Raw genomic sequence first — 27,877 nt, forward strand, 5'->3', positions numbered from 1 at the left:
AAATCACATTGGTTTAAAACCAGTCAAATATGTGGATTTGCAGCATCTCACATAAAAAGTGACCATGCTCTTGGCCCTGGCCTGGACCAGGCGAGTGTCAAATTGGTGGTTTTTTCTCAAAAAAGCCCATATCTGTTTGTCCATTCGGACAGGGCAGAGCTGCGGACTCGTCCCCAGTTCTCTCCCTAAGGTGGTGTCAGTGTTTCACCTGAACCAGCTTATTGTGGTGCCTTGCACCTACTAGGGACTTGGAGGACTCCAAGTTGCTAGAAGTTGTCAGGGCCCTGAAAATATATTCCAGGACAGCTGGAGTCTGAAAATCTGACTCGCTGTTTATACTGTATGCACCCAACAAGTTGGGTGCGCCTGCTTCTAAGCAGTCGATTGCTCGTTGGATTTGTAACACAATTCAACTTGCACATTCTGAGGCAGGCCTGCCACAGTCTAAATCGGTTAAGGCCCATTCCACAAGGAAGGTGGGCTCATCTTGGGCGGCTGCCCGAGAGGTCTCGGCATTACAACTCTGCCGAGCAGCTACGTGGTCAGGGGAGAACACGTTTGTAAAATTCTACAAATTTGATATCCTGGCAAAAGAGGACCTGGAGTTCTCTCATTCGGTGCTGCAGAGTCATCCGCACTCTCCCGCCCGTTTGGGAGCTTTGGTATAATCCCCATGGTCCTTTCAGGAACCCCAGCATCCACTAGGACGATAGAGAAAATAAGAATTTACTTACCGATAATTCTATTTCTCGGAGTCCGTAGTGGATGCTGGGCGCCCATCCCAAGTGCGGATTATCTGCAATACTTGTACATAGTTACAAAAATCGGGTTATTATTGTTGTGAGCCATCTTTTCAGAGGCTCCGCTGTTATCATACTGTTAACTGGGTTTAGATCACAAGTTGTACGGTGTGATTGGTGTGGCTGGTATGAGTCTTACCCGGGATTCAAAATTCCTCCCTTATTGTGTACGCTCGTCCGGGCACAGTACCTAACTGGCTTGGAGGAGGGTCATAGGGGGAGGAGCCAGTGCACACCACCTGATCCTAAAGCTTTACTTTTTGTGCCCTGTCTCCTGCGGAGCCGCTATTCCCCATGGTCCTTTCAGGAACCCCAGCATCCACTACGGACTCCGAGAAATAGAATTATCGGTAAGTAAATTCTTATTTTTTTCCCTGGACTTTGCTTTGTCCAACCTCTTATGCAATAAGGTCACATTTGCATTTAAAACATTCCACATGTCCAACCAATCAGGTGTCTGCGTTGCCGACGGAGAGACCACAATCATCTGCTCCACCTCCTCCTTAGATGAGCCTTCCGCTTCAGACATGCCGACACACTCGTACCGACACCCCCACACACACAGGGATATTTATCTGGAGATAGTCCCCCAATAAGGCCCTCAGGAGAGACAGAGAGAGAGTATGACAGCACACACCTAGCGCCAACTGACACTGGAAAATAAATTCCCAGAATATATAGCGCTTTTTTTTATATAATTATGTATAATACACTCACTGAGCCTCACAAGTGCCCCCCCCCCCCCCTCTTTTTAGCCCTGTGTCACCGTGTTCAGCAGGGGAGAGTACGGGGAGCCAGCGTCTCTGCAGTGCTCTGTGGATAAAATGGCGCTGGTTAGTGCTGTGGGACCAAGCTCCGCCCCCTCCAGCGGCGGGCTTCGGTCCCGCTCAATTTTATAATACTGGCGGGGGATTTATATAACTACTGCCTCCGCAGCCTATAATACTCCTATGCCAGCCTTAGAGGTTTATATTGCTGCCCAGGGCGCCTGCGCCCTACACCCATCCATACCTGCTAGTGTGTGTTGTGTGGGAGCAATGGCGCGCAGCGTTACCACTGCGCGCTTATCTCCGGGAAGATCTGAAGTCTTCTGCCGCCTTGAAGTCTTCTTTTCTTCTTATACTCACCCGGCTTCTATCTTCCAGCTCTGCGAGGAGGACGGCGGCGCGGCTCTGGGACGAACAGCGAGGGGAGACATGCGTTCTGACTCCCTCTGGAGCTAATGGTGTCCAGTAGCCTAAGAAGCAGAGCCTATCACTTAAGTAGGACTGCTTCTCTCTCCTCAGTCCCATGATGCAGGGAGCCTGTTGCCAGCAGTGCTCCCTGAAAATAAAAAACATAACAAAATTCTTTTTTCAGAGAAACTCAGGAGAGCTCCCTGTAATGCACCCAGTCTCCTCTGGGCACAGGATCTAACTGAGGTCTGGAGGAGGGGCATAGAGGGAGGAGCCAGTGCACACCCATTCTAAAGTTCTTTATAGTGCCCATGTCTCCTGCGGAGCCCGTCTATACCCCATAGTCCTTACGGAGTCCCCAGCATCCTCTAGGACGTAAGAGAAATGAGAAATTCTACTCAAAAGAAAATTAAAAGAATAATATAGATGTGGTGGGCTAATTAATGACCACTTTGTTGTTTCCTTTACAAGCCCCAAAACATACCAATTTTCCCTTATGAAACTGTTGGTTGCTACTTTTTAGTTATTTTTCTTAAGGGGTTTATTCAAATAGTGGCTTGGCACAACATGGACAGCAGCATTGCTAGTTTTTCCTTTTGCTGGAAAGCTAGTGATGTTTATCTACCGCAATAAGCATTTGAACATCGTAGGATGTTCGACCATATATTGCTTCTAGTTGAATCAGCCCTCTACTGTTGTATCAAATATGATACTGATCACCTCAGCTGTTGAGAGTTTCCTTTAAAAGCAAAAACAAATATATATATATACATCTATAGATAGATATAGATATACATATAGATATATAGATATATGTAGATAGATATAGATATACATATAGATATATAGATATATATATATATATAGATATATACAGTATTTCGGCATTAAAGTAGGGAACTCATTTTGTCTTATGACCACTTTTCGAGCATCACTGTTTTCCATTAAACTAAAAATTTGCTACAATTTGATTGTGTTGGAAGCCACAAATTCATCGCAACACAAACCATTTAATTAGTTTACTTTTATAATGTTTAATTTAGTTGAGTTTTTGTTTATGTATTAACTTAATGTAGGTGTTGCTTCCTGTATTTTTTGTACTGAATTTCTTTTTGCTTGCTTTTATTATTTTTTTTATTTTGTGGCTGTCTAACTCAGCATTGAGTACTTTTTGTTTTTCTAAATTCTGATATGCAGATAATTATATATTGGTTTTACTAAAGTAAATGATAGCCCACTTAAAGCTAACAAATGAGTTGCCGTTTCGCTTGTGTCAGTATTAGAGCGTACATATTTTTTATATCTACGGTAGGAACCAATTTAAGTTGACATTAATTTAATAATCCTCCAGCCACCTCTTGTCTTGGAAGCAAATTTCACGGTTGATTTACTTGTTAACTAAAATTCTGTGGGGATTTTCACGTTTTATTTTTTATTTTTTTAAGCCATACTGTACTATTAATGTGGCAGATAATGTGTGTTTAACGTGTCAGTTCACACACTAATGAGCTAACCACTTTTTACTAAATACATGTTTGGACTTTTTGATGCTGTCTGTGCACAGTGATACTAAAACAGTTGCATGAAAAGGCTTCTGTACTTATTATATAAGCAAGAATAACATATGCACAAACCATAAGGCAGAATTTTGCATTCCAGTTTTTCCTTTGCAATTTGTCCCATGATGCATCTTAAGCTTCTAGCAATTATGTGCTTGAATTGTTTATTGAATATCTGAAGTGTCAAAAATAATTCATCTTGCTCTAACATTGCTGCCTATACTCTTCATACTAGGTACTAATATTAGAAAGTAGCTATCCATTGATATTGGACAATACAGTGATTTCTAATTATTTTATGCAATAATACTGCTGTTTTGTTGCTTTCTTCCAGACATACGTTCTCTATTTATATAGCCTCTTCAGAACTGATGTTTATTATTAAACATAAAGTTTTTGTTCTAAAATAATTCAATTTTCAGGTTATTTCTATTTTTTTTTTTTACTTTGCATTGCTACAAATGACTTGTTTGAAAACGTGCTTCATTGAATGAAATGTTTGCAGTATAGGAATCGCTACCTGGATCTCAGTATTGTGGCTTTAGTGTCGCCTTTTTCCTCCACGTTTCCTACGTTTTATTATCCAATTTCCCCTCTCTTTTTTTCCTGCACAGAGTGGGTATTCTCCCTCCTTCTCTCCTTGGCAGGGCCCATACCAGGGGGGTCCTTGGACTGGTCCACCGCACCGCAGACAGAGTGAGTCTGTGCACCTCTCGCTCGTCCCTCCAGACCTTTTATGTCCTACTAGATGCTGTGCATGCAATGTCCCTCCACTAGCACCCCTGCCCAAATGCTAAATGGTGTAAAAAGATCCAGCCTGCTCTAACAAAAGTGCTTTGTTTGCTCACTACAGCTAAAACAAATACATGAACTGTTCTTCAGCTGGTTTTATACACATTGCTTGTCCAGACCATACTGGCCCTTTGATTCTGTATTTCAGTTTCTTTTCTACCAACTGGTCTTCCTTTTCTGTGGCCTGTAAGGATTCTGGCTGAAGCTATACAGTTTGAAGAAAAAAAGGCTGCATAAGTATGGGTTGAGAAGATTATCTCACTGTCTGTTTCGTTGGGGATACTCTCATTCACACCAATGCAGCCTATTTTCTTTTGAGCCTGGAAATGTTTTGACTGTTGACTACCCAGTCAACAGAAGGGGGGACAGGCTCGCCTACATGCAGTAAACGGGAGGCATAAGTTCAGCTTTAAGAGTATTTCTCTGGAATACTTTTTTTTTTTTCTCTTTAAAGCTTTAAAATATTGATGAACTCTAAAACCTGTACCCACAGAGATGCTACTGGTGCGTGAACATTTTTAAAATGTCGGCTAAAGCCTGATTGATTTTATAAGTGTTTTGGCACCTAAATGGTTATTATTCCTGCTACTTATGTAATATTTTTAAATGTATCATGATTCCAGGGATCTAGGGGGAAAATTCAGCCGCGATAATTTTTCTGTGTACTAATTGATCCACCAGATTCTATGCGTTAAAGCTTGAAAACAGATAATTTAAATGGCACAAAAAAATGGACTGTAATAGCCCGAAGCTAAAAAGTGTGAAAAAGCTTGAGGCTACCCCTGTTAAATTATCAGAGCTAATTGAATTCCCCCTGAAGTGTGATGTGACCTTAGTAGTGCGTTTTTCGTAAGCCACCTTGTTGGTAATAAGAGTAAGCTGAGTACTTGCACCTCAGAAGCAGGAGAGCAACCTTTTGCCTCCAAATAATGTACTCGTTAATATCGGTGTGAGCAGGGTGTTGCCAGAAGTCCAACATGCAAGTGAGTCGGATACTAAAGGTCCATCCACTCAGTTTTGTCTATATTGTGTGTGTGCGCAAAAAACACAATATAGATTGTTTAACGTTCATGCCTAACAAGTATATCATAAAGTGCAGGTCTCACTTTAAGGGCCATATGATAACCGATCCCCAGTTTTAGTAGTAACCATGCCTATATTCAATCCAGTGCATATTGAATCCTTTACACACACTGGATGCTAATGCAGTCTGCTCTCTAAGGCCACGCAAAAGAAAGATCTCTCAAGAAGAACTGATGAACAGGATGGCTGGTCTTACTATTTTACCAGTAACATCTGAAGCATGTGTCCCCCTTTGTCTTGTGCTAACAGCCCTTGTGCGTTTTAATAGCATGCCTGCATATTGTGATCAGCATTTTTCCGTATTTTATCCTCCCAGCAGTGTGTGTTTTACGTCCGTTATAATGGAATGGTAAGTGGAATATTGTTTTACAACTATACAAATCACTTGTGAAAGTCTAGCTGAGAATAAAACAATTTACTACTGTAGAATTTGTTCACCCAAATCAAAATTTGTGCAGAGGTTTTCAAGTTTATTAGCTCCTGCTTACCGCGTCCCCTGACGGCATTTGTATACCAACCGCAAATTGAGATAAACCTATACTATACAGAGAGATCATTAAAAGTCCCAGTCCAGGTTGAAAAACAAATCAGTATTTCACCATTGGGAAATAAAAAAAAAAATTGTCACTTAAATGAAACGTGCATTTAAAACAAGGCCAGCAATAAAATCCACACTTTAGTATGATATTGAAGCCTTAAATAATACATTGATTCCTAGAACACATTTTGTTTGTATATTCAAGTGTTATAATGAACTTTCTATTTTTTGAAGAATAAACACTAACAAACTAGAAATGTTTTTATTTGTGAAGCACTTGTATTAATGACGTTAACATAAAAAAAATGTAAACCACTGGCTTGTTTCTGTTTTATCCAATGGTCTTATGTGCCAATTTTCTGACTTTTTTATTAGTTATTTTTGCGTAAGGTACAGTACTGTGTAAAAGTTTTAGGCAGGTGTGGAAATATGCTGCAAAGTAAGAATGCTTTAAAAAATAGAAGTGTTAATTGTTTATTTTTATCAATTGACAAAATGCAAAGTGAATGAACAGAAGAGAAATCTAAATATCAATATTTGGTGTAACCACCCTTTGCCTTCAAAGCTGCAACAATTCTTTTAAGCACATTTGCACCCAGTTTTTGAAGGAACTCAGCACGGAGGTTGTTCCAAATATCTTAGATAACTAACCACAGATTTTCTGTGGATGTAGGCTTGCTCAATGCTCATATCCTTCTGAGTCTTCATGTAATCCCAGACAGACTTGTTGATGTTGAGATAAGGGCTCTGTGGGGGTCATATCATCACTTCCACTCCTTGTTCTTCTTTGCGCTGAAGATAGTTCTGATTGACATTGGGGTCATAATAAATTTGATGCATAATACATTTGGAGCCAATCCGATACCTCCCTGATGGTATTGCATGATAGATAAGTACCTGCCTGTATTTCTCAGCATTAAGGACACCGTTAATCCTGCCAAATCCCTAACTCCATTTGTGGAAATGTAGCCCCATACTTCCAATGAACCTTGACCTTGCTTCACTATTGCCTGCACCACTCTCTAGCCCTTTGGCGATAAACTGCCTTCTGCTACAGCCAAATATTTCAACTTTTGACTCCTCAGTCCAGAGCACCTGCTGCCATTTTTCTGCACCTCAGTTCCTATGTTATCATGCATAGTTGAGTCGCTTGGCCTTGTATCCACATCGAAGGTATGGCGTTTGGCCAGCAATTCTTTCTTGAAGACAACTTCTGTCCATACTTCTCCAAACAGTAGATGGGTGTATCTGGGTCTCACTGTTTTCTATGTACAAAGGGTGGTTTGTTCCGCAACAGGTAGATAGTTCAGACCCAACCTCAGTGGGGATATTAGTCTGTAACCGACAATAACTGAAATTCGCACCAATGTGTTAATATCCTGTTGGTTGTGCTCCCAGAGGCAGTAGGAAGTACATATACACAAAAAAGAAAAAGAAAGACTCTGTGTTGGGGCACTCTTATCTTGAAATTGAATAGGCAATAAAACGTAACTTTTAATCAAGCCTTCAATAAAATGAATGTGACTGAAAAACAGTAAGATGTAATAACTGTAAGTAGTTATACAATGGCACACATTTTAAGCTTGTTGTAGTGCAAAAGAGAGTAAATAGTTTCAAGCCTTGGTAAAAATATCATACATGATTTAAAATAATGGGTAGGAACCTGTCTATTATAAATATATCTTAAGACTGGTTAATAATCCCCAAGGGGGGTATCCTTTTAAGTGGTCCTTAATGCTGCGTATCGTATTTTTTTCCTCTATTGTGGTAGCGATTTACAATGAGATAACAAAGTAACAAAATATAGCCTATGTGGGTTTTGTATCACCTTCTGCTCTAGTGTCAGGCAGTGGTGTCACCATAAGGCATTTGCTTCAGCTGAAGGTTAAAACAGCACGCAGAGAAAGAGAGGTCACAGTTATTTATATCCAGCTTAGTTTGATACTGTGTAAGACAACAGGCGCGGGTGTTGACTTAATTTAGGCCAACACACAGGAATAATTTGCTATTGTATAAGACTAGAAAAAAGCCAAGAAATATGAAGGAATATAGAGATGGATATCTTCCTTCTGCTGTACAGCGTGTTTACTGCATCTGGTGTTCGTTGGCGGTCTCCCAACCAATTACTAACCAAGCCTACCATAGATTTGCTTCCAAGATCAGACGAGATTGGGCGTATCCTATGGAGTGTGGCAGTAATCTGCTGAATGAGAGAGTACTTATACCATGAAATAAGAATATGTGCTTCTGCTGTCCATAAGAGACACTCGTTCTTGTGTCTCTAGTTCCCAAAGAACTCACTTTGGATGAGAGAGCACATTGCTAGGTAAGAAAAGGGGTTTCAGCATAAGTATGAAACATAAGGATTATTGAAAATGCGGTAGGGTCCGCAGAAACAAATAGGTAATATATTATGAACAATACATTAGAAATATATCCTGGAGGATCTTATCCTGTTAACACTAATTTAAGATTATATTGTTACATGTGACTGATAGCAAAAATAGCAAATGCCAAAAAGTGCATTAAGCACAGAAAAATGCTCACTCTGTCAAGGAAGCATTAGTAATCAAAATACATAAATGTAATCCTTTTATGCAGTGGAAATAAGTTACAGATTAATCCATTATATGAATTCTGCACATCGCCAGTTTTCAAGGTTCAAAGAATACAATTCAGCATGAAACATAGAATGAACTGCACTGCTTAGGCAAAAAAAAGTCTGACCATAGGCAGAGTTAGATATCCGCCTATACACAATACATTTAAAAAGGGGAGCGCAACCCAATGCCGCAGAAAAGAAGTTATATATGTATAAAGTAAGCCAAAGAAAATATAATTAAAGCCCAAATGGGCGCTTACTGGACCATGGTACCCCCTCTGCGGCTATGGGCTGCGCAATGCCCAATTCCTACACTGACCAAACAGACTGTTTCACCTCCTGGTGGGCTTGTTCACTGGTGCTTGTTCCCACTGTTTTCTGCCAGTTCTGAGCTGATGGCACTGCTGTACATCTTTCAGCTTCGAAGAGCAGTAAGCATGCTGTGTCTTTCATTTGATGCACTAAGTTTCCTTGGCCAACCACTGCATCTGTGGTCTTCAACGTTGGCCATTTCTTTGTGTTTCAATGCTGAGAAACATAGGTAGGTACTTATCCATAATTCAATACCATCAGGGCGGCATTTGATTAGCTCAAAATTTATTCTGATCTGAACATCATCGAGTCTGTCTGGGATTACATGAAGAGCCAAAAGCAAGCCTACATTCACAGAAGATCTGTGGTTAGTTCATCAAGATGTTTGGAACAGTTCCTTCAAAAACTGTGTGCAACTGTATCTAGAAGAATTGATGCTGTTTTGAAGGCAAAAGGTGGTCACATCAAATATTGATTTCATTTAGGTTTCTCTTCTGTTTATTCACTTTGCATTTCATGAATTGATGAAAATAAATTAATACTTCTATTTTTTAAAGCATTCTTACTTTTTTTGCACACCTGCCTAAAACTTTTGCACAGAATTGTGTGTTGGGGGACTATTTAAAAAAAAAATGGGTTTAGAGTACCTTAAAATTAAATAACAGTAATAAAGGGATAACCGATAACATTCTTGTAAGGCACAGCATTAAGGTGGTTCTCAAAGCATTTTGCCACAGTTACTTTATTTTTGTATGCATTATCCGTTGTCTACTGCACCACTAGACGTCAAACTGTAGAAATCGGTTTGATATCTGTGAACATTTTTAGAGTGACACTGTACATAAAGAGCATACAGAATCCAAAACAGACCTTCTGCTTACAGGTGTGTCATCTTACGACCTTGCTGCAGTCATGCTAAACAGCCCTTCAGGTCGCGCCATGCTGTGGCGGGACTCTATAGCGCTGAGCGTCTTTTTGGGGTCTTTTGCTGTGAAAATGAATCTTAGATGATATGTAATGCAATAGGACACACGAACAGCTTCTGCTGATTAAAGTGGTATGCAGCATGTCCATATTTTGTGTGTGACTGTGACTGTATTTGCATACAAAATACAGTGCTTCAGTTTTGACATTTAATTTCGAATGCAGATAGAGCCTGTATTATGCACAGAATGTAGGAATGCCGCATATCATTTCTCTGACGTCCTAAGTGGATGCTGGGACTCCGTAAGGACCATGGGGAATAGCGGCTCCGCAGGAGACTGGGCACAACTAAAGAAAGCTTTAGGACTACCTGGTGTGCACTGGCTCCTCCCTCTATGACCCTCCTCCAGACCTCTGTTAGAATTTTGTGCCCGGCTGAGCTGGACGCACACTAGGGGCTCTCCTGAGCTCCTAGAAAAAGAAAGTTTATTTTAGGTTTTTTATTTTCAGTGAGATCTGCTGGCAACAGACTCACTGCTACGAGGGACTAAGGGGAGAGAAGCGAACCTACCTGCTTGCAGCTAGCTTGGGCTTCTAAGGCTACTGGACACCATTAGCTCCAGAGGGATCGAACACAGGGCCCGACCTCGATCGTCCGTTCCCGGAGCCGCGCCGCCGTCCCCCTTACAGAGCCAGAAGCAAGAAGAGTCCTGGAAATCGGCGGCAGAAGACTTCGGTCTTCAAACAAGGTAGCGCACAGCACTGCAGCTGTGCGCCATTGCTTCCCATGCACACCTCACACTCCGGTCACTGATGGGTGCAGGGCGCTGGGGGGGGGGCGCCCTGGGCTGCAATATTAAGTACCTTGGCTGGCAAAAAAACACATAATATAGTCATAGAGACTATATATGTGTAAAATACCCCTGCCAGATATACATAGAAAAAAGCGAAAGAAGTCAGCCGAAAAAGGGGCGGGGCTATCTCCCTCAGCACACTGGCGCCATTTTTGCTCACAGCTCCGCTGGAAGGATCGCTCCCAGGCTCTCCCCTGCAGTTTCCAGACTACATAGGGTAAAAAAAGAGAGGGGGGGCACTAAATTTAGGCGCAATATTGTGTATACAAGCAGCTATTGGGAAAAATCACTCAGTTATAGTGTTAATCCCTGTGTTATATAGCGCTGTTGGTGTGTGCTGGCATACTCTCTCTCTGTCACCCCAAAGGGCTTTGTGGGGTCCTGTCCTCAGTCAGAGCATTCCCTGTGTGTGTGCGGTGTGTCGGTACGGCTGTGTCGACATGTTTGATGAGGAGGCTTATGTGGAGGCGGAGCAAGTGCCGATAAATGTGATGTCACCCCCTGCGGGGCCGACACCTGAGTGGATGGACTTGTGGAAGGAATTACGTGAAAGTGTCAACTCCTTACATAAAAGGTTTGACGACATATCAGATGTGGGACAGCCGGCTTCTCAGCTTGTGCCTGCCCAGCTGTCTCAAAAGCCATCAGGGGCTCTAAAACGCCCGCTACCTCAGATGGCAGACACAGATGTCGACACGGATACTGAATCCAGTGTCGACGACGATGAGACCAATGTACATTCCAATAGGGCCACACGTTACATGATTGAGGCAATGAAAAATGTGTTGCACATTTCTGATATTTATGTTTGGGGAGAAAAAACTACCAGTGGTTTTTCCCCCATCTGAGGAATTAAATGAGGTGTGTGAAGAAGCGTGGGCTTCCCCCGATAAGAAACTGGTAATTTCTAAAAGGTTACTAATGGCATACCCTTTCCCGCCAGAGGATAGGTCACGTTGGGAAACATCCCCTAGGGTGGATAAAGCGCTCACACTTCTGTCAAAAAAGGTGGCACTACCATCTCCGGACACGGCCGCCCTAAAGGAGCCTGCTGATAGGAAGCAGGAGGCTATCCTGAAGTCTGTATATACACACTCAGGTATTATACTGAGACCAGCTATTGCTTCAGCATGGATGTGCAGTGCTGCAGCTGCGTGGTCAGATTCCCTGTCGGAAAATATTGATACCCTAGACAGGGACACTATATTGGTATCCATAGAGCATATAAAAGACGCAGTCTTATACATGAGAGATGCACAGAGGGATATTTGCCGGCTGGCATCTAAAATAAGTGCAATGTCCATTTCTGCCAGGAGAGGATTATGGACTCGGCAGTGGACGGGTGATGCAGATTCTAAAAGGCACATGGAAGTTTTGCCTTATAAGGGTGAGGAGTTATTCGGGGATGGTCTCTCGGACCTCGTTTCCACAGCAACAGCTGGGAAGTCAGCATTTTTAGCCCATGTTCCCTCACAGCCAAAGAAAGCACCGTATTATCAGGTACAGTCCTTTCGGCCCCATAAAGGCAAGCGGGTTAAAGGCGCGTCCTTTCTGCCCAGAGGCAGAGGTAGAGGGAAAAAGCTGCAGCATACAGCCAGTTCCCAGGAGCAAAAGTCCTCCCCCGCTTCCTCCAAGTCCACCGCATGACGCTGGGGCTCCACAGGCGGAGCCAGGTACAGTGGGGGCCCGTCTCAAAAACTTCAGCAATCAGTGGGCTCGCTCACGGGTGGATCCCTGGATCCTTCAAGTAGTATCTCAGGGGTACAAGCTGGAATTCGAGACGTCTCCCCCCCGCCGTTTCCTAAAATCTGCCTTGCCAACAACTCCCTCAGGCAGGGAGGCAGTGCTAGAGGCAATTCACAAGCTGTATTCCCAGCAGGTGATAGTCAAGGTGCCCCTCCTTCAACAAGGACGGGGTTACTATTCCACAATGTTTGTGGTACCGAAACCGGACGGTTCGGTGAGACCCATTTTACATTTGAAGTCCTTGAACACATATATAAAACAATTCAAGTTTAAGATGGAATCGCTCAGGGCGGTTATTTCAAGCCTGGACGAGGGGGATTACATGGTATCACTGGACATCAAGGATGCTTACCTGCATGTCCCCATTTACCATCATCACCAGGAGTACCTCAGATTTGTGGTACAGGATTGTCATTACCAATTCCAGACGTTGCCGTTTGGTCTGTCCACGGCACCGAGGGTATTTACCAAGGTAATGGCCGAAATGATGATACTCCTTCGAAAAAAGGGAGTTTTAATTATCCCGTACTTGGACGATCTCCTGATAAAGGCGAGGTCCAGGGAGCAGTTGTTGGTCGGGGTAGCACTATCTCGGGAGGTGCTACAACAGCACGGTTGGATTCTAAATATTCCAAAGTCACAGCTGGTCCCTACGACACGTCTACTGTTCCTGGGGATGGTTCTGGACACAGAACAGAAAAAAGTGTTTCTCCCGGAGGAGAAAGCCAAGGAGCTGTCATCTCTAGTCAGAGGCCTCCTGAAACCAAAACAGGTGTCGCTGCATCACTGCACGCGAGTCCTGGGAAAAATGGTAGCTTCCTACGAAGCAATTCCATTCGGCAGGTTCCATGCAAGGGCTTTTCAGTGGGACCTGTTGGACAAGTGGTCCGGATCGCATCTTCAGATGCATCGGCTGATAACCCTGTCTCCAAGGACCAGGGTGTCTCTGCTGTGGTGGCTGCAAAGTGCTCATCTTCAAGAGGGCCGCAGATTCGGCATACAGGACTGGGTCCTGGTGACCACGGATGCCAGCCTTCGAGGCTGGGGGGCAGTCACACAGGGAAGAAACTTCCAAGGACTATGGTCAAGTCAGGAGACTTCCCTACACATAAATATTCTGGAACTGAGGACCATTTACAATGCCCTAAGTCAGGCAAAACCCCTGCTTCAAAACCAGCCGGTACTGATCCAGTCAGACAACATCACGGCAGTCGCCCATGTAAACCGACAGGGCGGCACAAGAAGCAGGACGGCGATGGCAGAAGCCACAAGGATTCTCCGATGGGCGGAAAATCACGTGTTAGCACTGTCAGCAGTGTTCATTCCGGGAGTGGACAACTGGGAAGCAGACTTCCTCAGCAGGCACGACCTCCACCCGGGAGAGTGGGGACTTCATCCAGAAGTCTTCCAACTGATTGTAAACCGTTGGGAAAGGCCACAGGTGGACATGATGGCATCCCGCCTAAACAAAAAGCTAGAAAGATATTGCGCCAGGTCAAGAGACCCTCAGGCGATAGCTGTGGACGCTCTAGTGACACCGTGGGTGTACCGGTCGGTTTATGTGTTCCCTCCTCTTCCTCTCATACCCAAGGTACTGAGGATAATAAGGAGCAGAGGAGTAAGAACTATACTCATTGTTCCGGATTGGCCAAGAAGAGCTTGGTACCCGGAACTTCAAGAAATGGTCTCAGAGGACCCATGGCCTCTGCCGCTCAGACAGGACCTGCTGCAGCAGGGGCCCTGTCTGTTCCAAGACTTACCGCGGCTGCGTTTGACGGCATGGCGGTTGAACACCGGATCCTGAAGGAAAAGGGCATTCCGGAGGAAGTCATTCCTACGCTGATTAAAGCTAGGAAAGAAGTGACCGCAAACCATTATCACCGCATTTGGCGAAAATATGTTGCGTGGTGTGAGGCCAGGAAGGCCCCAATGGAGGAATTTCAGCTGGGCCGTTTTCTGCACTTCCTACAGTCAGGGGTGACTATGGGCCTAAAATTGGGTTCCATTAAGGTCCAGATTTCGGCTCTATCGATTTTCTTCCAAAAAGAACTGGCTTCACTACCTGAAGTTCAGACTTTTGTTAAGGGAGTGCTGCATATTCAGCCCCCTTTTGTGCCTCCAGTGGCACCTTGGGATCTCAACGTGGTGTTGGATTTCCTAAAGTCACATTGGTTTGAGCCACTTAAAACCGTGGAATTAAAATATCTCACGTGGAAAGTGGTCATGCTGTTGGCCTTGGCTTCGGCTAGGCGTGTGTCAGAATTGGCGGCTTTGTCATGTAAAAGACCTTATCTGATTTTCCATATGGATAGGGCAGAATTGAGGACTCGTCCCCAGTTTCTCCCTAAGGTGGTATCAGCCTTTCATTTGAAGCAACCTATCGTGGTGCCTGCGGCTACTAAAGACTTGGAGGCTTCCAAGTTGTTGGACGTAGTCAGGGCCCTGAAAATTTATGTTTCCAGGACAGCTAGTGTCAGGAAAACTGACTCGTTGTTTATCCTGTATGCACCCAACAAGCTGGGTGCTCCTGCTTCAAAGCAGACTATTGCTCGCTGGATCTGTAGTACGATTCAGCTTGCACATTCTGCGGCTGGACTGCCGCATCCTAAATCAGTGAAAGCCCATTCCACGAGGAAGGTGGGCTCATCTTGGGCGGCTGCCCGAGGGGTCTCGGCTCTACAACTTTGCCGAGCAGCTACTTGGTCGGGGTCAAACACATTTGCTAAATTCTACAAGTTTGACTCCCTGGCTGAGGAGGACCTAGAGTTTGCCCATTCGGTGCTGCAGAGTCATCCGCACTCTCCCGCCCGTTTGGGAGCTTTGGTATAATCCCCATGGTCCTTACGGAGTCCCAGCATCCACTTAGGACGTCAGAGAAAATAAGATTTTACTCACCGGTAAATCTATTTCTCGTAGTCCGTAGTGGATGATGGGCGCCCATCCCAAGTGCGGATTGTCTGCAATACTTGTATATAGTTATTGTTTAACTAAAGAGTTATTGTTGAGCCATCTGTTGAGAGGCTCAGTTATTGTTCATACTGTTAACTGGGTATAGTATCACGAGTTATACGGTGTGATTGGTGTGGCTGGTATGAGTCTTACCCGGGATTCAAAATCCTTCCTTATTGTGTCAGCTCTTCCGGGCACAGTATCCTAACTGAGGTCTGGAGGAGGGTCATAGAGGGAGGAGCCAGTGCACACAAGGTAGTCCTAAAGCCTTCTTTAGTTGTGCCCAGTCTCCTGCGGAGCCGCTATTCCCCATGGTCCTTACGGAGTCCCAGCATCCACTACGGACTACGAGAAATAGATTTACCGGTGAGTAAAATCTTATTTTCTCTATCGTCCTAGTGGATGCTGGGGTTCCTGAAAGGACCATGGGGAATAGCGGCTCCGCAGGAGACAGGGCACAAAAAGTAAAGCTTTAGGATCAGGTGGTGTGCACTGGCTCCTCCCCCTATGACCCTCCTCCAAGCCTCAGTTAGGTTTTTGTGCCCGGCCGAGAAGGGTGCAATCTAGGTGGCTCTCCTAAAGAGCTGCTTAGAAAAGTTTAGCTTAGGTTTTTTATTTTACAGTGAGTCCTGCTGGCAACAGGATCACTGCATCGAGGGACTTAGGGGAGAAGAAGTGAACTCACCTGCGTGCAGGATGGATTGGCTTCTTTGGCTACTGGACATTAGCTCCAGAGGGACGATCACAGGTACAGCCTGGATGGTCACCGGAGCCTCGCCGCCGGCCCCCTTGCAGATGCTGAAAAGAGAAGAAGGTCCAGAATCGGCGGCAGAAGACTCCTCAGTCTTCTTAAGGTAGCGCACAGCACTGCAGCTGTGCGCCATTGCTCTCAGCACACTTCACACGGCAGTCACTGAGGGTGCAGGGCGCTGGGGGGGGGCGCCCTGGGCAGCAATGAAAATCCTTTTTTTGGCAAAAAATACCTCACATATAGCCTCCGGGGCTATATGGAGATATTTAACCCCTGCCAGAATCCATTTTTAAGCGGGAGACGAGCCCGCCGAAAAGGGGGCGGGGCCTATCTCCTCAGCACACAGCGCCATTTCCTCACACAGTTCCGCTGGTCAGGAAGGCTCCCAGGCTCTCCCCTGCACTGCACTACAGAAACAGGGTTAAATCAAGAGAGGGGGGGCAAAATTTGGCGAAATTGTGATTTTATAAAAGCAGCTATAAGGGAGCACTTATTATAAGGCTATCCCTGTAAAATATAGCGCTTTGGTGTGTGCTGGCAAACTCTCCCTCTGTCTCCCCAAGGGGCTAGTGGGGTCCTGTCCTCGATCAGAGCATTCCCTGTGTGTGTGTGCTATATGTCGGTACGTGTGTGTCGACATGTATGAGGCCGATGTTGGTGAGGAGGCGGAGCAAATTGCCTGTAATGGTGATGTCACTCTCTAGGGAGTCGACACCGGAATGGATGGCTTATTTATGGAATTACGTGATAATGTCAACACGCTGCAAGGTCGGTTGGCGACATGAGACGGCTGGCAAACAAATTAGTACCTGTCCAGGCGTCTCAAACACCGTCAGGGGCGTTAAAACGTCCTTTTACCTCAGTCGGTCGACAGACACAGACACGGACACTGATTTCAGTGTCGACGGTGAAGAAACAAACGTATTTCCCTTTAGGGCCACACGTTACTTGTTAAGGGCAATGAAGGAGGTGTTACATATTTCTGATACTACAAGTACCACAAAAGAGGGTATTATGTGGGATGTGAAAAAACTACCTGTAGTTTTTCCTGAATCAGATAAATTAAATGAAGTGTGTGATGATGCGTGGGTTCCCCCCGATAGAAAATTATTGGCGGTATACCCTTTCCCGCCAGAAGTTAGGGCGCGGTGGGAAGCACCCCTTAGGGTGGATAAGGCGCTCACACGCTTATCAAAACAAGTGGCGGTACCGTCTATAGATAGGGCCGTCCTCAAGGAGCCAGCTGACAGGAGGCTGGAAAATATCATAAAAAGTATATACACACATACTGGTGTTATACTGCGACCAGCGATCGCCTCAGCCTGGATGTGCAGAGCTGGGGTGGCTTGGTCGGATTCCCTGACTAAAAATATTGATACCCTTGACAGGGACAGTATTTTATTGACTATAGAGCATTTAAAGGAAGCATTTCTATATATACGAGATGCACAGAGGGATATTTGCACTCTGGCATCAAGAGTAAGTGCGATGTCCATATCTGCCAGAAGATGTTTATGGACACGACAGTGGTCAGGTGATGCAGATTCCAAATGGCACAAAGGTGTATTGCCATATAAAGGAAGAGGAGTTATTTGGGGTCGGTCCATCGGACCTGGTGGCCACGGCAACTGCTGGAAAATCCACCGTTTTTACCCTAAGTCACATCTCTGCAGAAAAAGACACCGTCTTTTCAGCCTCAGTCCTTTCGTCCCTATAAGAGTCATATCTGCCCAGGGATAGAGGAAAGGGAAGAAGACTGCAGCAGGCAGCCCATTCCCAGGAACAGAAGCCTTCCACCGCTTCTGCCAAGCTCTCAGCATGACGCTGGGACCGTACAGGACCCCTGGATCCTACAAGTAGTATCCCAGGGGTACAGATTGGAATGTCGAGACGTTTCCCCCTCGCAGGCTCCTGAAGTCTGCTTTACCAAGGTCTCCCTCCGACAAGGAGGCAGTATGGGAAACAATTCACAAGCTGTATTCCCAGCAGGTGATAATCAAATTACCCCTCCTACAACAAGGAAAGTACCACACTATATTGTGGTACTGAAGCCAGAAGGCTAGGTGAGACCTATTCTAAATCTAAAAAATTTGAACACTTACAAAGGTTCAAATCAAGATGGAGTCACTCAGAGCAGTGATAACGAACCAGGAAGAAGGGGACTATATAGTGTCCCGGGACATCAGGGATGCTTACCTCCATGTCCCAAATTTGCCTTTCTCACTAAGGGTACTTCAGGTTCGTGGTACAGAACTGTCACTATCAGTTTCAGACGCTGCCGTTTTGGATTGTCCACGGCACCCCGGGTCTTTACCAAGGTAATGGCCGAAATGATGATTCTTCTTCGAAGAAAAGGCGTCTTAATTATCCCTTACTTGGACGATCTCCTGATAAGGGCAAAGTCCAGGGAACAGTTGGAGGTCGGAGTAGCACTATCTCGGATACTGCTACAACAGCACGGGTGGATTCTAAATATTCCAAAATCGCAGCTGATCCCGACGACACGTCTGCTGTGCCTAGGGATGATTCTGGACACAGTCCAGAAAAAGGTGTTTCTCCCGGAAGAGAAAGCCAGGGAGTTATCCGAGCTAGTCAGGAACCTCCTAAAACCAGGAAAAGTGTCAGTGCATCATTGCACAAGGGTCCTGGTAAAAATGGTGGCTTCCTACGAAGCAATTCCATTCGGCAGATTTCACGCAAGAACTTTTCAGTGGGATCTGCTGGACAAATGGTCCGGATCGCATCTTCAGATGCATCAGCGGATAACCCTATATCCAAGGACAAGGGTGTCTCTCCTGTGGTGGTTACAGAGTGCTCATCTTCTAGAGGGCCGCAGATTCGGCATTCAGGATTGGATGCTGGTGACCACGGAGGCCAGCCCGAGAGGCTGGGGAGCAGTCACACAAGGAAAAAATTTCCAGGGAGTGTGATCAAGTCTGGAGACTTTTCTCCACATAAATATACTGGAGCTAAGGGTAATTTTATAATGCTCTAAGCTTAGCAAGACCTCTGCTTCAAGGTCAGCCGGTATTGATCCAGTGGGAAAAACATCACGGCAGTCGCCCACGTAAACAGACAGGGCGGCACAAGAAGCAGGAGGGCAATGGCAAAAACTGCAAGGACTTTTCGCTGGGCGGAAAATCATGTGATAGCACTGTCAGCAGTGTTTCATTCCGGGAATGGAAACTGGGAAGCAGACTTCCTCAGCAGGCACGACCTCCACCCGGGAGAGTGGAAACTTCATCGGGAAGTTTTTCCACATAATTGTGAACCGTTGGGAAATACCAAAGGTGGACATGATGGCGTCCCGTCTGAACAAAAAACGGGACAGGTATTGCGCCAGGTCAAGAGACCCTCAGGCAATAGCTGTGGACGTTCTGGTAACACCGTGGGTGTACCAGTTGGTGTATGTGTTCCCTCCTCTGCTTCTCATACCTAAGGTACTGAGAATTATAAGACGTAGAGGAGTAAGAACTATACTCATGGCTCCGGATTGGCCAAGAAGGACTTGGTACCCGGAACTTCAAGAGATGCTCACAGAGGACTTATGGCCTCTGCCGCTAAGAAGGGACTTACTTCAGCAAGTACCATGTCTGTTCCAAGACTTACCGCAGCTGCGTTTGACGGCATGGCGGTGGAACGCCGGATCCTAAGGGAAAAAGGCATTCCGGAAGAGGTCATTCCTACCCTGGTCAAAGCCAGGAAGGAGGTGACCGCACAACATTATCACCACATGTGGCGAAAATATGTTGCGTGGTGTGAGGCCAGGAAGGCCCCACGAAGAAATTTCAACTCGGTCGATTCCTGCATTTCCTGCAAACAGGAGTGTCTATGGGCCTCAAATTGGGGTCCATTAAGGTTCAAATTTCGGCCCTGTCGATTTTCTTCCAGAAAGAATTGGCTTCAGTTCCTGAAGTCCAGAAGTTTGTCAAGGGAGTATTGCATATACAACCCCCTTTTGTGCCTTCAGTGGCACTGTGGGATCTCAACGTAGTTCTGGGATTCCTCAAATCACATTGGTTTAAAACCAGTCAAATCTGTGGATTTGAAGCATCTCACATGAAAAGTGACCATGCTCTTGGCCCTGGCCTGGGCCAGGCGAGTGTCAAATTGGTGGTTTTTTTCTCAAAAAAGCCCATATCTGTTTGTCCATTCGGACAGGACAGAGCTGCGGACTCGTCCCCAGTTCTCTCCCTAAGGTGGTGTCAGTGTTTCACCTGAACCAGCTTATTGTGGTGCCTTGCGCCTACTAGGGACTTGGAGGACTCCAAGTTGCTAGATGTTGTCAGGGCCCTGAAAATATAGGTTCCAGGACGGCTGGAGTCAGGAATACTGACTTGCTGTTATCCTGTATGCACCCAACAAACTGGGTGCTCTTGCTTCTAAGCAGACTATTGCTAGTTGGATGTGTAATACAATTCAGCTTGCACATTCTGTGGCAGGCCTGCCACAGCCAAAATATGTAAATGCCCATTCCACAAGGAAGGTGGGCTCATCTTGGGCGGCTGCCCGAGGGGTCTCGGCTTTACAACTTTGCCGAGCGGCTACTTAGTCAGGGGCAAACACGTTTGTAAAATCCTACAAATTTGATACCCTGGCTAAGGAGGACCTGGAGTTCTCTCATTCGGTGCTGCAGAGTCATCCGCACTCTCCCGCCCGTTTGGGAGCTTTGGTATAATCCCCATGGTCCTTTCAGGAACCCCAGCATCCACTAGGACGATAGAGAAAATAAGAATTTACTTACCGATAATTCTATTTCTCGGAGTCCGTAGTGGATGCTGGGCGCCCATCCCAAGTGCGGATTATCTGCAATACTTGTACATAGTTACAAAAATCGGGTTATTATTGTTGTGAGCCATCTTTTCAGAGGCTCCGCTGTTATCATACTGTTAACTGGGTTCAGATCACAGGTTGTACAGTGTGATTGGTGTGGCTGGTATGAGTCTTACCCGGGATTCAAAATCCTTCCTTATTGTGTACGCTCGTCCGGGCACAGTATCCTAACTGAGGCTTGGAGGAGGGTCATAGGGGGAGGAGCCAGTGCACACCACCTGATCCTAAAGCTTTACTTTTTGTGCCCTGTCTCCTGCGGAGCCGCTATTCCCCATGGTCCTTTCAGGAACCCCAGCATCCACTACGGACTCCGAGAAATAGAATTATCGGTAAGTAAATTCTTATTTTTAATCAGCATAAGACACGGCATAAGACGCTGCAAAAGATGCAAAAAAAAAACACTTTCCGCTACCGAGTCACACAGCGCCCACGCGTTATGTATAACGCGACTTGGAGCAAAGTTGTAAGAGGACACATCTGTATATAAAAAATCTCTTACCACCACCGTAGATGGAGAACAGCACGTCTGCCCCCTTCTTGGATTCTGTGCAGTCCTAAGTCAGTGTTTCTCAAACTCTGTCCTCTCAACACTAATACCCCTTTTTCATTGTGACCTGGGAAATGACTGGTCCTGTCAACGGGAAAGATTCATGGGTCTCGACTCCGTGACCCTGGACTGTAGCATTTGCATTTACACTGACCAAAATTCCGGGTTTTGCTCATTCACATGCAAAAACTCAGGATTTTCGAGTTTGTGGAAAAGGGGTATATTCGGCGGCTGCTACTGCCCCAGGGCTGCAGCACCATCCACAGGCTCCAGAGGGGAACTGGCCAGGACATATGAACATATTTGTGAAGTTGTATGTAACATATGTCCTGTCTTCTTTCCCTGGGATTCAGCAACCACCGCAGCATGCCACATGCTGGTCAGCCTGTCAGTCATCCTTTAACCTGCCCCGAACTCCTGTGAAACCAGCCAGTCGGAGTCTGGAGGTGGGCTAAATGACAATGGACAGGCTGAGCAGTATATTCCATGCGGCGGCTGCTGATTCCCTGGAAAGGAAGCCAGGACATATATTACATACAACTTCACATGTATGTTCAGCCTTTATACAACACTGCAGCCCAGGGGCAGCAGCCGCTGCTGGGTATAACCATACTTCCAAACATGTCCCTCTCCAGGAGGGACAAAATGCTTTGCTCCTGTACTTCTCTCTTCATTTATGGTTGCCATCACCTTTGATGAAACACCTTTTTTTAATCAATTAACCTGTTCAAAACAGGTGACAGCAATAGAACATTAAAGAGGAAAGTACAGGAGCAGAGCATTTTGTCCCTCCTGGAATGGGTCATGTTGGGAGGTATAGTATAACTGCTTGCTTTCATGGTATGCACAGGGATGATTAATACCACCTGTAGCTCTATTGTGTTAGTAACTAAAAACAACTGTGCTCAAGCTATATGATCTGGAAGACATGCACCTTACCAGGTTTGAGAGAAACTACAATGTTTTGAATGGGGACGGTGGATGGGGGGTGGTTGCAGCTAATTGTTCTTTTTTTAGGACTCCTCCCCACCCGTTTTCTTTATTTTTGTGATTTTCACATTGCAAAAATTGTATAAATAAGATTGTGATGCATTCCCACCTTTGCTTTCTAACATTTTATTGCAATTAAAATCCTAAACTCTAGTTTTCCCTCTTTTTTGTGCGTTAGTGTACACTACCCTGGCGTTAGACTGGGAATGTGTTGAAAATGTATCATTAAAGTTTCAGGCTTTTTTATTTTTTATTTTATTTTTTACCCGTTTCCCCAACATAGGGATATATTCAGTAAGTGTCGGATCCTCTCCCACTGTTCAAATTGCGGGCATTTCCGACAGGTTTTTGCCCGTTTTCAACAATGCCGATCTGATTTTTTATTTTATTTTTTTAAGTTGAATCGGCATTTTAGAAATGGGCCTAAAACCTGTCTGAAACGCCCACATATTCGACTGAAAATGCGGTAATCCGCCGATCCACGTTAAGTCGGACAAACTGCTTTGGACTTGAAATGGTCGAATCCAGATTAAACCTAAAAAAAAAGACCAAGTGCCGTTTTTCCAACGTCTGAAATTCCGACACTAATTGAATAGACCCCATAGTATATTAACACTATACAAATATTGATACATTGTTAAGGAAGTTTAAGGTGGGTACACACGTGACGCTTGAATATCGTCTGCTATGGGACCCGACGATAGGGTTTGCATCGGCAAGTGCATACAACACTTGCCGGTGCCATCAGCGATGAATGATGACGGCGGTGGGGGAGCGAGGGCCATGCTGCATTCAGCAGCATGGCATCGCTAGCAACATTTTTTTGGCTGCCTCAGGCACATGAAAACCAATCCCTGAAGACTTCCAGCATATGTGAATATCCCACGGTGGGGGGGTTAGTGTCAATTAGCCAATGTAAATTACCTTGGCTAATGAACATTCCCCATAATGTTACATTAAGGAAGTAAAGAGTCTTGTTGATTCCTTTCATTTATTTACTATTATTTCACTAAAAAGTGGAAACGTCTGCTCAGCAGGCATTACTTTAAAGACGTCATGGAAATGTTTTGACATTTGTCTTTATGTACAGTAGCACCAACATTTTCCAGCGACATACAGTTACTCATTGAGCATGTAAGAATTGTCCATACTTTGCTGTTAGGCAGGTCCATATTTCATGCACAATGCTGTGTGCAGACCTATTGTACCAATTTGTCCGGTACCCGCATCTCTTTCCAACTCGGACCTCGGACTTAATTGCACCCGGCCAAAATGTTAAGAATACACTTGATATTTTTTTACAATTTAAGATGGCACTATTTGCTTAAGTGGGTTCTTTGGACCCATACTCTAGAAAGTTGGGTACTAGTACTGAGGAAGCTATGGGGTAAAGCAGATCTGGGGTCATCGGGCTGCTGTTTAGCTAAACAGAAATGTTCCTAGCAAATAGTGAATGGGTGCATAGTGACTAACTGGAAATGTAGTACCTTTTTTAGGCTGTATCTGTAAGGTAGGTCGACAGTCAGTAGGTCTACCACTATTGGTCAACATTGGAAAAAGGTCGACAAGCGACAGGTCGACATGACTTTTTTACAATTTTTAGAGATTTCTAACTTTTTCATGTTTTACATCCACAAGGACTATGATTGGGAATAGTAACCTGTACCGAGCGCAGCAGTAGCAGAGCGAGGCACCTTGCCCACAGCATGGCAAGCGAAGCAAGCCTTGCAAAGGGGACGTTGGTTCCTGGTCATGTTAAGCAAAAAGTTACAACAAAGACATTAAAAAAAAATCTCATGTCGACCATTTCATGTGTAGACCTGTCCAATGTTGACTATTTCCACATGTCGACCATGTCAACCAGTTGTGTTTGACCTATTGACTATCGACCTTATTCAGGTTGACCCATTAATCCATAACCTTATAGACACCGTGAATTATACATCCTAAATATTTTTAAGAAGTGTTGCAGTGTTATATTTTTATTGGTGTGTTTTTTGTTTTATTCAAATATTCAATACCCTTTAACAAGAGTCATTCAGTATTCAGTAACATAATCATGCTTCATCTTTCACATAATTGATCTTACATGGATTATTAGACAAGTGCAGACCTTTATTTGAGGGTTGTATATGGCAGTAAGGTGTTGTGTATTATTTTGCAATTTACTTTAAAAAATAGCCTTACTGAAGTAATTAATAGGTTCATGTATTATTTAAGCTTCTCTACAGACAACATACTGTTAAGGTACAACAGAACAATGAGCTTCTGGGTAGTGCCATTTCTATATCTGTCCTCAGAGTAAGATCTCTACCAATTGAATTTTTATAGAATGCTTATGAATAAGCAGTTTGCAAATTATACCAAAATTGATAGTTATTCTGAAGTGATAAAAGCAAATGATGATTCCTTCAGGCGTTGATAAAATATTTGACCATATAAGAAGAAAAAATTAACTTACAGATGATTAAATGTCAGAAGAAAAATCATGACCTTCAGAAGCATTTAGAATTAAGTTATTTCTTAGAAATGTTTGCCATCATATAGTTGTTTCACAAGTGGTGTGTGGTGTAAAACAATTGTACTTGCATTTATTAAAACATTTATGCTGCATAGAGAAAAAAATATAAATAAAAGCCGTCTGCATTTGTCTTTTAGCTTACTGTTATTCTGAGCGTATTAGTTCAGTGCTCAGGGGCCATATATTCTTGGCAGACAATTTGACGTTTGGATTTCTGTTTAATTTATGCAGTACCCAGATTTGTTCAATTGAACTTGTGTGGGCCTCATTGGGATAGCTCATAGCTTTGATTATTGCATAACCAATTAGATATTCTTTGTGACCTAGATTTTCTCTCCCTTTGCGATACAGGTGAACAGTTTATGACTTTTCTTCAAAGAATAGCGCTTTAGGTTTAGTGGCAGTTTTTGTTAAATATTTTGTTTTTATGGAGTTGCTCTGCTGTGATTTCCCCAAGGAGTATACAAAAGATAAAACTGTTTGAAAAATCAATTTATTTGAATACAGCAATTTCTGTACTGTTTAGCCTTAAATAGTGTTGTATGTGCTTCTCTGATGCCATTTGTCCTTGTCTCCCTGTCACTGCTTTCCCATTTGCCATTGGAAAGGAGTTGAGGAGTTAGTCCATTACTTCTCTGATAAAGCGTGGTATAGTACAATTTAAGATTTCTACCCATGTACTGCTTATCCTTATATGTGACCCTTGAACCGTTGATACACAGAACTTCCTGCATGCTGCATGTACCACTGTCTTGCATGCAACAGTGACAGTTCACGTTGTTTCTTTTAATGTGACTCGTTTTGTGTAAGCACTCTATTCTAGTTTTTACTCGCACATGCTCAAGAATCATGTTCGTACACAACATGTACAGATAAACTGTAAAAGGTGCAGTTAATAGTTCTAATTTATTATTGGGCTCATACTTCATTTTGTATAGAGTAATTTCTGTGGTCTGCAAATGCTTCAGAGGTAGCACTATATATAATATACCTTCCACCTGTAGGGATTGTACCGAATTGTCATGATTTGGGGACTCTGTCTCACCCTTGGATATTTTGTTGTTGTGGATTAGAATGTTGGGATTATGTCCTGGCAATTGATGCTTTGCAATGAATGGATGCAATCTGGCAACAAGTGGGTGGGAAGTAAATGGCAGGTGCAAAGAGTCTGGTGTAGTGTTGAACCTCCATGGAATCTCCTTTGTGGATAGATGGGGCACTTGTCAATCGATGTACCTTCATGAAGTCCAGTATGATTATTACATTATTTGACAGGTAGTCTTGTTCTGTTATTATACTGGGTAGTAAATGACTATTTCAGTTCAGTGCGATGCCTGGCTGTGCGTATGTTGTCAATATATGGTATTGCCAACATCGCCAGTTATCGCTTGGATAACTTGTGATGCCAGCGGGTGCAGTGTGCCATTTTGTACTGGCACATTGCATTCAATTGAATTCCCCTATAAGTGCTAAGCATGCCCCTGGGATGTAACCATGATGTGGCCTTGCTCCCTACGAAGACTACATTTCTCTAAATATATAATTTACCTTTTCTTGATCTATAGTTCATAAAAGATAGTAGTCCTGAATTCACAAATGTAGAGCTGTAATAACAAGCTCTTAATATCCTGATAACGTTTACGTTGCATATTATCTGAAAATGTAAAAGCCTGGTAATACTTTTTCTGTGAATTTGGCTATACAATACATACTATTCAAGAATATATTAACCAAAGATTTTTTTAATGTCATTTGACTATTGTAAAGCTGGATGTACATGCCAGGATCCCTCTGGTTGGCTTGGTAGTTTTTGAACAGTTAAACATAACACTGACGTGTGTTTGGGTTTGAAAATGAACGTTTTGATTGACTATATTTGCTTTCACAAGAATATTTTTTTTTTTTTTTTTTTTTTTTGTATGAGGTCAAGAGCCATGCCACTAGTAGTTTCCAGCCATCCATGTATGTGTTCTCTTTTTACATGGAGTAACTGCCTACCTTAACCTCATTGCCTAAATATCAGTGATCTAGATTGTGATAAAAGAAGTGCTGATTGTAATGTCCATTCACAATTTCAACTTCTGCAGCTTATATCTATGCCATAACTGATCAAGCTTAATTTATTTTTATTTTATCAAGAGGCAGATGTACTAAGCTTTGAAAAGTGGTACATTTCACGGTGATAAAGTTCCAACCAACCAGCTCCTAACTGTCATTTTTCAAATCCTGCCTGTAACATGGCAGTTGGAAGCTGATTGGCTGGTACTTTATTATGTGAAATTTCACTTTTCAGGGCTTAGTACATCTCCCCCTATTTAATACATAACTATTTTGTTGCATTCCTTGATCAGTAAACCCATTGGAATTCAAGTTTGTGTTTATGGATATATATTGTATAGAGTTTAACTTGTGATTGCTAGTTAAAGAACCTCACATCTCCACTGAAGTTTTCAGTTTGTTTCCTTGGAGAAAGCTTTCTCATCTTGGTTACTTTAGATGATGGCAGTGCTGGAGCTTATGGATAGGAAACGAAAGGAATAAGAAATAAAAATCTGTATAAACTGGCTCGTAATACATTTGTTTTCCTGATTTATTGGGATAGAGCTAGATAAAAAGCTGTTGATTTTGCTAATGAATCAACACCCTATTCTCAAACTCTATGCAATTGCATATATTTTCTCCAGAATACAATTCATGGCCATTTCTCAGTTTCATCCTGTATGAAAAAGCTTGATTGTATCATTCGTAATGCCTTTTATGCCAGTGATGCTGCAATCTCTGTAATGTTTGATTTTTGAGTTCTGCTTTACTATTTTTGACCCATCATTTGACCCTTCGCTATCTATACTGCTATTCCACCTGTCACTCCCCCCATTTCCCTCTTGTCTCACTCCCTCATTT

The 27,877-nt window shown here is 43.8% G+C and overlaps 1 protein-coding gene and 1 pseudogene across 6 annotated transcripts in view; one reads left to right on the forward strand and one right to left on the reverse strand.

Moving 5' to 3' along the window:
* CCSER2 (coiled-coil serine rich protein 2) overlaps positions 1-27,877 on the forward strand; it is a 377,220-nt gene that overhangs the window by 324,484 nt on the left and 24,859 nt on the right. The window contains exons 10-11 of one of the 6 annotated variants that reach the window (XM_063958811.1): positions 4,149-4,230; positions 25,585-25,624. The exons of 4 other annotated variants lie outside the window; for them this stretch is intronic. In XM_063958811.1, the coding sequence (XP_063814881.1) occupies positions 4,149-4,230; positions 25,585-25,624 (122 nt within the window). The remainder of the gene's footprint in view (positions 1-4,148; positions 4,231-25,584; positions 25,625-27,877) is intronic. One more of the 6 variants, XM_063958812.1, reaches the window with a different exon arrangement.
* LOC134898519 (5S ribosomal RNA) lies at positions 8,030-8,148 on the reverse strand (annotated as a pseudogene).

The sequence above is a fragment of the Pseudophryne corroboree genome, chromosome 3, assembly GCF_028390025.1.
Source record: "Pseudophryne corroboree isolate aPseCor3 chromosome 3, aPseCor3.hap2, whole genome shotgun sequence".
Taxonomy (NCBI): domain Eukaryota; kingdom Metazoa; phylum Chordata; class Amphibia; order Anura; family Myobatrachidae; genus Pseudophryne; species Pseudophryne corroboree.